The sequence below is a fragment of the Lotus japonicus genome, chromosome 1 (assembly GCF_012489685.1).
Source record: "Lotus japonicus ecotype B-129 chromosome 1, LjGifu_v1.2".
Classification (NCBI taxonomy): Eukaryota; Viridiplantae; Streptophyta; class Magnoliopsida; order Fabales; family Fabaceae; genus Lotus; species Lotus japonicus.
In genome coordinates this window covers 115,039,814-115,052,177 of record NC_080041.1, presented here as the reverse complement: position 1 = coordinate 115,052,177, position 12,364 = coordinate 115,039,814, and the positions used below count along the sequence as shown (strand labels likewise).

The 12,364-nt window shown below is 33.5% G+C and overlaps 2 protein-coding genes across 2 annotated transcripts; one reads left to right on the top strand and one right to left on the bottom strand.

Moving 5' to 3' along the window:
- The first annotated feature begins 2,488 nt into the window (after positions 1-2,488).
- On the top strand, positions 2,489-7,742 carry LOC130729521 (WAT1-related protein At4g15540-like). Its single transcript, XM_057581297.1, has 7 exons — positions 2,489-2,731; positions 2,830-2,895; positions 2,993-3,106; positions 5,453-5,696; positions 6,806-6,964; positions 7,047-7,198; positions 7,333-7,742. The coding sequence occupies exons 1-7, from the start codon at positions 2,538-2,540 to the stop codon at positions 7,502-7,504; spliced, it is 1,101 nt and encodes a 366-aa protein (XP_057437280.1). The 5' UTR covers positions 2,489-2,537; the 3' UTR covers positions 7,505-7,742.
- A 1,957-nt stretch (positions 7,743-9,699) lies between these two features.
- On the bottom strand, positions 9,700-11,214 carry LOC130729522 (methyl jasmonate esterase 1-like). Its single transcript, XM_057581298.1, has 3 exons — positions 10,687-11,214; positions 10,297-10,428; positions 9,700-10,084 (listed from the first exon to the last, which is right to left on the bottom strand). The coding sequence occupies exons 1-3, from the start codon at positions 11,110-11,112 to the stop codon at positions 9,794-9,796; spliced, it is 849 nt and encodes a 282-aa protein (XP_057437281.1). The 5' UTR covers positions 11,113-11,214; the 3' UTR covers positions 9,700-9,793.
- Between the last annotated feature and the right edge of the window lie 1,150 nt (positions 11,215-12,364).

Below are 12,364 nucleotides of genomic sequence, written 5' to 3'. Positions count from 1 at the left end.
GAACATCCTTTTGTAAAACTGAAGGTGCTGCTTTGCAATCAGTTTTTATCAAAAATTTTTTATTAAAAACATCATCTTGAAATTTTTGAACACATAGAACTATTGAAAGAACTTCTTTTTTGACTGTGGAATATTTCTGTTGAGCTGGGTGCCAAATACCTGAATGGTACCTAACTATTTGTTCTTTTGAAGACTGAGGTTTTACCTGCTTAAGTATCCCACCATATCCTAATTCTGATGCATCGGTTTCTATAATTAATGAAGCATCCGGATCTGGTATTCCTAAACAAGGTAGGCTTTGAACTAATCTTTTGACTTCTCTAACACTATGGCTCATTTCTTCAGACCATGGCAGAGAGTTTTTTCTAAGTCTTTTGAACAAAGGGGCACAAATTATCCTTATGTTGGGGATAAAATCTGCTACATAATTAACACAACCTAGAAATCTTTGTAATTGAGTTTTCTCTTTTAATTCATTTGGAAAGTTTTTGGCGAATTCTAACGATCTTTGTATTGGGGTAATTTGTCCCTGATGAATTTCATATCCTAAAAATCTGGTTTTGGTTTCAAAGATTTTCATCTTTTTTGCTGAAACTACTAATCCATTTTTCTTAATGATTTCTATAAATTTTTCTAAATGTTGAACATGCTGATCTATGCCTTTTGAGAATACTAAGACATCATCTAGATATACAATGGTAAAGTCCATGTATGGATAGAATATATCATTCATGATGTTTTGATATTCACTAGGTGCATTTTTCAAACCTTGTGGCATTACATTCCATTCATAATGACCAAAAGGGACAACGAAGGCGGTTTTATATCGATCCTCCTCCTTGACCGAAATTTGATAATATCCTGACTTCATATCAAATTTTGAGAATATTGTTGCCTTATGTAATCTTTTAATGAGATCTGTTTTATTAGGCAATGGATATCTTATCCATTTTAATACTTTGTTTAAGGGTTTGTAGTTAATGACTAATCTAGGGGCTCCTCTTTCTAACTCAGAAGCATTCATGACATAAAACCCTGTGCAACTCCAAGGAGATTTGGAGTGGCGAATCAGGCCCTTGTTGAGATATTCTCCTATTTCTTCTCTACAATATTTTAAATATTGTTCATTCATTTGAATGGGCCGGGCTTTGGTAGGGATGTCTTTCTCATTAAACCCGTCTATGTATGGTAATGTTATGGTATGTATTTTTCTATGATGAAAGGCCATGGGATTTAGATCACATAGATCCTTTTCTATCCGATCTTGAAAATCCTTAATAATCTTTTGAATATTGGATCTCTTGAGTTGTTCTTCTAATTTATAATATTTTATTTCTTTTTGTAAAGAATTGATATGATTCTTTTTTCTAGAGATTATATTTATTTTGGAGGTGGAGATTTCCTTTAATAAATTTAATTCTTTTACCTGAGGAGGTTTTATAAATGGAAAAGTAATAGTCTTTCCTAAGACTGTTGTGACTATTCCTTTTTCATCTATTTTATCAATAGGGTATAGAAGACAAATGAATGGAGTTCCTAAAATGATTTTTTCTGTCATGTTTTTGACTAGGACAAATGAAGATCTAAAACAAACTTGGCTTTTGCAAATCTTTGCATTTGATAGTTTGTATTGAATATTCATTTTGGATCCATTTGCACTATTGACTCCTTCTTTGGTTTTCTCATAAAATTGAGTGGGGACTAAGCCTTCCTGAATACAATTGATATCTGCGCCACTATCAATGAGGGCTATTATATTGATTCGAAAATCATTATTAATGACTAAAGTTATTTCAGAGTGCCATTTGTGGGTTATAACCAAGTTGAGGAGATTAAGATAACTTTCACTGGGTTCTTCTTCTTCTTCATTATGTATTTTCTTTAATCCTGAGGTACTGGCTAGGGTTTCTTGAGATTCTATAATTTTTATCCCAGCTATTTCCATTAATCTGAACTCTAAGCTAAGATCATTTTGCTTTAATTGGTTAACTTCTTCCTTTAATATTTTCACTTCTTCTTGAAGATCTGATAAGGTTATGGTTGGTTTAGGACGAAATCTATTAAAAATTTCATTCATGCTATTTATTGGAGGACTAATTTCCTTTTTCAAGGTTTCTTCCTTCTTGACCAAAAGATTTAGTTGTTGTAGAAATTCGTCCCTTAAGGGAGATTCCTCCATTTTGTCTATTATAGAGATTAAACTCATAGTTTGATCTTGGGTTAGCATATTGACGTTTTGTCCTAAGCATCCTGCACAATCACAAAGTATAATGTTGTCTGAATAATATATATAACTCTCGAGAAAACCTTTAATGATTAACAATGACGCGATCCTAATTGTGAATCAAACAATTCATTATAGAAATGCCAAAGGTACAAGACAGAGATTGATATTTTACAAAATAAATCCCCATCAAGATTCCCAAATCAAATACTCTGAACTAACAGACAAGACAATAACATAATTTAAATGAAATAACACATTGAAATTAAGACAAACTGAACCTGAGAAAGTGAGAGAGAGACAGAGAGCAAAGATGGAAAGGAGAAATTGTTGGAAGGATGTGGTTCCATTCACTGCAATGGTTACAGTTGAATGCACCAACGTTGGTGTTCAGGTTCTATTCAAAGCAGCTACTGAGAAAGGATTGAGTTACTATGTCTTCATTGCTTATTCATTTGCAGTCTCCACTCTTGTTCTCCTATTGCCTCTACCCTTCTTCATCCAAAGGTGTTTTTTCACACATTCATCGATTCACCTCGATCGCGTAATTCAAATAATATCATGTCTAATTCATAGTTTAATTGGTGCAATATTGATTTGTGAAGGTCAAGAGGGCTTCCACCATTGAAGGTGAATCTTATCTTCAAAATTTTCCTCCTTGGGGTGATGGGGTAAGTAAGACAATTAAAACTGTGAAGAATATTTCTTAAGATTTTGAATCTTTGATCATTTATTCACTTTGGTTTTTGAATTGGATGAGTGAGGCAGACTTGTAGCTCAGCTCTGTGGATATAAAGGACTTCAATATAGTTCACCGACACTTTCGTCTTCACTCAGCAACCTTATTCCGGCATTTACCTTCATCCTAGCCATCTTTTTCAGGTGTCTATTCTCTTCCTTCAATCTTGAAAACTATGAAAATCATCTTGTTTCAACAAATAAGGATCTTTATAATTTTATTTTTTTCACAAAAGGAATAACTTGATAGATTATAAGGTTAATTTCCCATGTCTTTGTTGTAGTTGTTTGTAAAATTCTCACGGCTTTTTGGTTGGTTCTTCTTAAAAAATTTATTTCTTTTGGATCCATTGTCATGATGCTTGGCTGGAAAAGCACATTTAACAACACGATCTTTTCTCACCAACCTTGTTGTTTTTGGGCTTGCAAGGCATGCATCACTTTTGCCAAAGTGATTTTAGACAAATCCTTTGTATTCTCTATTGAGGTTATACACGTTTCATACCTCTCATGAACAATTACCATAATTTTTTCAACAATTATCAACAGACGCACTTCCAAGCAGCCTTATTTTATTGGTTATATCGAACAATTTGTCTGAGTAAGAAGGTTGCCCTAGATAACACTTGTTGATTTTTATTTAACGTGAAGAAGAAAAGTAGCAGTAGAACAAATGGTGAGAGAAAATAAACAATAATTGCTGCAAATTAAAGGATAAATATTTTATTGATACTACTATAATTTAAATACACTTAATAATCCATGAGTTTAGAAACCGACTCACACTAATGTTAATAAACAAAAAAACATCTTATCCACTATTATCCTAACAAACTTCAAATATCCTAACTTAAACTTAAATTTAAAAACTCAAAAAACTACTAAGACATAATCTCAGCAAGTAGTTATGGGATACTATTCACATGTTGATTACCCACGTTCTGTTTCTTACAAGTTACAAGTGCTGATAAATCGTGGGGCATTAGTGCTCTATTTCTCCTAGCTAGTAAGCCTGCAAGGTTTTGTTAACTTGTTATTCCTCATTTCGGCTTGTTCAATAGCGGGAAACCACCTTCCCTATTATCAAGGAACTGAACCCGCTAATTTGCACGTAAAAATATTCTAGAAGTTTCAAAATATATTTTTTCTTTCTTTCTACCCGAACCTTTGAATTTGTTCAAAAACCTTGTCCAGCTTGCATCCATTTATCCACTTCAACATGTTGTGCCAACGACAAAATTACTGCCCTCGACTATTCCTGCAACGACTAATTTATATGCTAACGTTACCCTATCTTTTCGGCTTTTCAAAGTAGCCATTACAATTTTTTAGGTGCTAACAAAATCAAAGAAACACTCTCCATTCGTGATTACTTGTTTAACATTTTCCCTCTTTTCTAAAACTTTTCTTCTTCTAAAATTTGATAATGTAAATCATGTTTCCTTCTGTATCCAACTAATTACTATAACATATCTCTCACAAATTTGTCCTCTCAAATGAGGGAGTTGCTTAAGAGGTTAGCATAAGCCCTCATGACATTTTATTCAAAAATTAATAATTGTGATTGTAATTATATACTTTCACATGTGCAACAAATTATAATGTTCGTTTAATTTTAACTATTAATTTTTCAATCACACTTCGTGAGTCAAATTCATATTTTATCTATCATAAATAAACTATTTAACCAATTAGTGATATATATTTTCATCTTTAACATAACTCATTTTAATGTATTACCATTAAGTGAAAGTTGTATACAAGTTACCGTAAAAAAATTATCTACAAGTTAAATAGCTCTTAAAGTCCATGCAAAATTAATGAAAGATTAAGAAGAATTATCGAAATATGTACGTATAGGAAAGAAAAAGAAATTGAAGGTGTGATATAATAGTTGTTCATCTCATTCTTTAACCAAAAATTTTGATCCTTACTCATAGAAAATGAAGTAAATTTTGTAGTCAGCCAACCGTCTAAGTAAACATTGGGGACAACAAATAAATAAACATGTGTGAGTGCGCCACTAAATTAAGGGTCGCTAGTTACAGAGTTATGCAAGTAGTTAATCTAATTGTCATCTTGCACTAACCTAACACATTCAAGGCTTTAATAAATTGTATGAATTATTATAAAATGTGTCAATTTCATGACCTCCCTCTCATACATAAGTTTGGTAAACAATTTATATAAGTTTTATTGATTGCAATCAGTTTAGGCCCCACCAACAAATATGGTGTTAAAAGATTAAAGATGCATCTCTTAAAAAAACAACAGCATAAAGGAATTTCTTTTACTATTCCTTTTTCATTCGTTCTTCGGAAGAACTTCCTTTTACTATTCCTTTTAAAAGGGACTACGAACAATTTAAGAAAATTTTAAAAGCTTAGACGAAAACTATATAATTAAACTTACATTTACATTCAGAGACCTTTTTCTTACTGTTTAATTACAATTATAATTAACCCCATTTTCCTGATCCTAAAATTGAAGGATGGAGAAGGTAGCTTTAAGAAGCTCAAGCAGTCAGGCCAAAATCTTGGGTTCAACGATATCGATATTGGGTGCACTCACAGTTGTTCTTTATAAAGGCCCAACAATCTTCTCAACTTCATCATCTGCCAAAACCACGCCAACAATTGATTCTCCATTGGGCTCAACACCACAAAATTGGGTTCTTGGCGGATCTCTACTTGTTATTGAATTTTTTCTAGTTCCAGTGTGGTACATTGTTCAGGTATTAAACCCATCAAACATGTTTGCAAGACTCACTTTAACAATTCTGCTTTTGGGCTGGTCCCTTTTGAATATAACAACCACTCTTTGACCAAAAAAAAAAAGACTCTTCTTTTAACAATTTTTTATGATTGGTTGAAATTTATATAAAATACACTAAAATATGGGTCTCACATCCAATTTAGTGAGATCTACATAAATTTTAATGAATCAATGAGAGTGTTTAAAAGAGATGTTAAAGAGAAGGTTGATGACATTCCTCTAAACTCATTACAATTAAAATTCCAACAAGTATTACAAATTTGAGACGGATCTGAATTCGCCCTGGTAAGGAAATTCTAAATTGGAGAGTGCTAGCAAAACTCAATTTAACATTCTCATTTTAAGGAATAAATCTGCTCTCATGTGAAAATTGTCATGTGTCATCATGTGTTTTTGTGTTTATATCTCATTCCAACACTCTCTTATTCATTGATTGAAATTTATATAAGGTTCAACACTCTCCTTTCAATATTCTGTGATTGATTGGTTGAAATTTATGTATGATCCACTAAAAATATGAACTCCACATCTAATTTAGTGGGACCCATATAAGTTTAAATTAAATCAACCAATGAGCATGTTGAAAAAAAGGTGTTAAGTAAAATGTTGATTAAACTTCTCTAAACTCATAAAAAAATCTCAACAAGTGCTTCAAATTTGAGACCAATTGAATTTCCTATAGTAAAATATTTTTTTAGGAGTCCGAGCAACATTTATTATTTAAACATTCTCTTTTAATTTTGAGAGTTCTTTCACTTATTTATTTCTCAACCCTTGTTTTTCCACTACGATGGTTACGCAATAAGGGTTAAGCAATATATAAGTGAACAAAATTCATGTAGATGATGTCTAAATCTTTTCTTGTGCTTTTATTGTCTATGTTTTTTTTTATGAAATGCCAATCATATTAAATATTCATATCTATTAAATAGATGAGAACTTTTGGTAAATAAATAGATGAGAACGCTGAATGTATATGAAGAGCTACAAGCAGCACAAAATTTTACGTTACACTGCCAAATGAGATGATCAATATCAAATAATGTTATTCTGCTGTTTTCAAAACAGACCACTGTCATGAAACAATATCCAGCAGAGATCATTGTGGTCTTCCTATACAACCTGTGCGGGACACTCATATCTGCACCGGTATGCTTACTATTGGAACAAAACTTAAGTGCTTGGAGGATAAATCCAGATGTGACATTGATCTCCATTTTGTACTCGGTGAGAAGGAAACAAATTATTTGGACAAAAAAGTCATGGAAAGAAAAACAAGTAAGATATTGAATATTTTCTTTATATGCAGGGATTTTTCAGCACAGGTCTAAGTTGTCTTGTCCACACTTGGGGCCTCCGTCTTAAAGGCCCTGTGTATATATCACTTTTCAAGCCTCTATCAATAGTCATTGCTACTTCAATGAGTGTTATATTCCTCGGTGATGCACTACATTTTGGAACGTATGGAATTCATTCCCTTTCTATTTTGTTATGTTTCCATTCTATAAAATTTGAATTGGAAGATTCAAAAGAACACAAATATTTTCTACAACATGCAGTTTTGACATTTATATTTCTTGTTTTGAATGTTGCAGTGTTGTTGGAGCAGTAATATTGTCAATTGGGTTTTATGCTGTTATATGGGGGAAAGCAAAAGAAGAAGAGCTGAGTGTGGATGACATAGTTAGAGCTCAACCTCCTCCTGATAATAAGACTCCTTTGTTGCAAAACTCCAATGGAGGAATCATTACGCATAACAATTGTTGATAAATAATCAACTTAGGGTGTTATGATTCTCACTTTATCTTCCATCACATTTTCACTCACCTTCTCTTCCTAATATCTCTCTACTATTCTTAACACATCACACATCATATCTTTCCCTACTATCACATTTCCTCTTATATTTGTATTGGTGGAGATTGAAATGGAGTGAACTTTCACAAGGGAAGAACAATTAGCATTTTTTAATAAATCTGGAAACAAATGCCTAAGATATTGAAAATTTTGGTGTCCTAGTCTATTATGCAAGAGCATTATTTGGTCCCTAATAGAGGTGGAACTTATATACCACTAAGACCCTGAGCTTCTTTATTTTCAGAAGTATCTTGAAAGTAGTAAAGTCCATCCATCATCTTAGCACTACCAATCATCTTCTCCGAAGTCCGGTCCTGAAAAAAAACAATGAGTGTCAAGGAATTTCACACTGCAATGGGATGCATTGCAGATTTTGGTACCAGAAAGAAATGCCTAAGATTTTAGAAACTCAGTTTGGAGCTTATGTGAAGGCCATCAGATATGATAATGACCCGGAATTTATTCTGCCAGTTTTCTATGCTCAAAGAAGGATTAGTCATCACACTAGTTGTGTATCCACACCCCAGAAAAATGGTAAGGTGGAGAGAAAACATCAAAGTATCTTAAATATAGCAGGAGTTCTTCTTATCCAAGCATCTTTACTACACACATGATGGAATTATGAAGTGGCCTTTGTAATATTTCTACATAATAGGGTAGCATCTCAGGTTTAACAAAACAAGTCTCCTTATCAAGTCTTGTATGATAAGCTACCTCAACCAGATGAAATTCAAGTCTTTGGATGTCTAAACTATGTGTCTAGAATGGATAGCAACGAATCCAAATTTTCCACCAGAGCTAGGAAGTGTCCTTTCCTAGGATACAAGTCTGGAGTTAAAGGATATATAGCTTATGATTTTCATTGTCACCATATTGTTGTTTCTAGACTTGTTGATTTTGAGGAACTAATTTTTCTCTATAGCTCAAATTCTTATCCAGCTTCATCTACTACCTGGAAGTACATGGAGCATTCTGATTTACATTGTTCTCCCTTTATCCCAACCACATTTGTTGATCATGCTCCATCACAAAATCATCCATTTGGTTTATCACCATCACTATAACTTGAGCAAGTCTCTTCAGTACCAACACATCCTGACTAAGACAGTATTTCCTTGAACTGTCCCTAATCAAATGCCTGCCCTTACTAGGACTTCCTCTATTTCACCACCTAGAAGACCAAGTAGTGCAGTCCAGAAAACCAGCTCACCTTTTAGACTACATTTGCAACTCCATCACCCCTCATTATACTCCTTATCCAATCTCATCTTACATTTATTATGCTAACCTATCACCATCACATAAAGCCTTTACAGTTTAACTCTCTACTATCATTGAACCTACTTCTTGTGTAGAGGCTAGAAAATTCCCTTGTTGGATCACTGCTATGGATGTAGAATTGTCAGCTTTGAATGCCAGTCATACTTGGGACATAGTGGATCTACCAGCAGGTGTGGTGCCCATAGGAAGCAAATGGGTATACAGAATCAAAAGGAAGCAAGATGGTTCAATATAAAGATACAAAGCTAAGCTTGTTGCCAAAGGATACAATCAAACTGAAGGTGCTGACTATTTTGAAACCTTCTCACTTGTAGCAAAAGTGACTTCTATAAGATTGATCCTTACTCTAGCTTCCATACACAAATGACAAGTTCAAGAACTAAATGTTGATAATGCCTTCCTTCATGGTGACTTAAAGCGGGATGTGTACATGAAGATATCTTAAGGTGTTTCTGGAAACACAAAAACTCAGGCTTGCTTGTAAATTGGAAAAATCATTATATGGTTTAAAGCAAGCAAGTAGAAAGTGGTAAGAAAAACTTTCTTCTTTACTCTGTGCTTCTTGATTATTCAGTTTTTATCAAGAAACAAGGAATTCCTTTTACTGTTTTAATGGTGTATGACATGTCGATGCCATAGTTCTTGTTGGTAATGACAAGCACAGTTTGGAATTGAAGACCTGGGAGTTCTAAAAAAAGTCTTGGCTTAGAGGCTGCTCACTCATCCAGAGGGGTTTCTCTTTAGGGTTTAGGGTTGTAAACCTGTAAGTACACCTATAGATCCAAGCATAAAGTTGTGTGACATTCCACAGTACAAAAGATTGATTGGAAAGTTACTTTACCTAACAACTACTAAGAAAGTATTGAAATCATAGATGTGACATTAACATTTTATTATGATACATGGTATGTTTAGCATTCAAATATCGTAAGTAATCTTTAGAAGCTCCGAGCAAAGCTTTTTTGGTTTTGAGAGCATGGCCATGTGATCAGAATTCTTTATCAGTTTCACTTGAGCATAAGGGCCAGTTCTTTCAATTATCCATTCTTGAAAGTTCTGTGATATAAGGTTGTCTTTCTCAGTGATGAAGAAGACTTTAGGTACCCTTCCATTCTTGTATTTGGTAACTGCTGTTTGATTTACCAATAATGCAACATTGCTCATAAAAGGAGGTAAAGGTCTCAGCAGTGATAAAGCAAGCGTCAAATCCTGCATATAGAAATTAGGTTCGGCTTCAGAAAAAAAATTCATTTTAGTTTAGTTGAAATACTTTATTTTTTCTATAACATTGTCACAAAAGTTCAGGAATTGGAAGGTGGAAAAAGATAATGAGATAAAATCTATATAGTTATCAGTGATTTGGATTTGATATATAGATTCTGCTGAACTGAAAGATTAGTGTATCAATTAAAAAACTGTACCTCAGGTGGTGATAATTGGTACATTCTGGATGCTATGAATTTGTGTCCAAGTGATGAAAGCATAGGAGGTTTGTCCTCTCCATCAAAGATGAAATATTGTGTTACCAAAGTAGAGCCCAGTCTTCTCTTTGCCTGTTGATTTGCAACAAAAAATCCTCATATGGTCTATGGATTTAATTGAATCCCAAACATCATTTCACTAGGTATATGGTCTTCTCTTTTCTTTTCTTTTTTCCCGTTCTTTTTGTATCTGTTCCTTTTTAGCACTACTTGTGCTTTAATAAAGTGATTGCTTATCAAAAAAAAAAAACTAGGTGAAAATTGGCTTTAATCAAGTGTAGAGTTAGTTCTGCTTTCCAAACATGTTCTTAGCGTGGTATAGTGATTTACCTCTTGAAGAAAAGCCAGGTGAGTGAGGTTTGCAGTGACAACATTTGCAGTGAGGAAAACGGCAACAAAGATTTGTTGAGGGTACTTTTCCATAGCAATTGATACAGATATCCCCCCAAGACTGTGACCAACCAGAATCACTTTCTCTTCTGGAGGAAGAGACCCCATGAATTCCATCAAAGGTTCATGGTACTCTGAAGTTGAAAGAACCTCTTGTGTTTTCCTTGGATTGATTCCAGAAGCAGCCATGTCTAGAGCTGTTACATTATGACCAGCTGATTTCAGCAGAGTTGCAACCTTATACCAGCACCATGCACCATGAAAGGCTCCATGAACCAGAACAAAGTGCTCACAGTTAACACAATTGAAGAAACAGAGAAAGAACAGGACAAAGGTCAAAGAAAATTGCCTCTCTCGTTTGAACATCTTCAAGACTTTGGTCTTGTATATCCTTAATTGGTTTCTCAGGGTCTTTGGTCTTCAGTGTGTAGACGCACGCACTGCAAGTCTGCAACCATATACTACCTCCGGTCCTATTTATAAGTATGAAAGAGAAGAATTTTTTTTTATCATTTTTATAAGAACCAAATGAAAGTTTGAGCTATATTAATTATTTTTTTCCCATGATGCCCTTATTAATTCTAACTTGTTAAATGTGTCTCATTAATTATTCTCTCTCTTTCCCACTTTCCAACACTAATAACAAAGGGTAATTTTGGAAGTTTATTTTGATTCAAGACATATTTAATGCATTTTATCTAGTTTAACTACATTTCTTAAACTATGTGAATTTTTTTTAAGGCTTGTAAATAGGATCAGAGGTAGTACTAAGTTGATATACGACTGCAAATTCCTTCTCCACACAAAAAAGTGAGCTTATTAGGCTTTTTCCCAACAAATGATTCTCCATACACGCCACTCAAAGATCGAACCTTGAACTAAATGCTTAAGGAGCCTAAATATCTACCATTTGTGTTACACCTTGTCGGCCACATTCAATTTTCTCTTTTGCCTCATCTCATGTGTACCAATTTTATCCTCTTATCTTTATCTTATTTTCTTATCGAATCATCTATCATATGTCACCCTTCTATTTTTCTAATAATATCTCTTTCTAAAACTAGAGGTGAAATCGGGTGGACAAAACATTCTTCTCTCTTTATTTGGGTCCATTAATTATAGAATTGCGATAATTGTTTATCCTACTTATCTTACAATTTATTTCTACCTATTTTTTCTTTTTATCTCTCTCTACAATTTCTATCACATCACCAATCAAATCACTCATTTTCTCATTTTTTTTCTTTTCCCTATGGAGTATACACAACTTAGTTCTTTTATTTATGCCTAATTATGCCGGTCCCGATGAAAAATCTCATCAACAAAATTAGAAAAATGTTAGAAACTCATTAGTTTTGTGACACTTTTTCATGTTACTAAAAACATTTTAAAAATACTACCAAATGCTATAAAAATATACAACCTATAACTTATTTAAATTTGTCTCAAAAATTTGTGACCATTATCGACATACATGAATTATGGCGCATGGTTTTTTCCCGCCAAAATTGGTGGCCTAAGAACTGATACGAGGAGCCTCCACAACTAACTTTGGACACTTCATGTCGGCAAAACCGACTCAAAGGAAGGACAAATAAAAAAAAATCCCCCTTTTAGT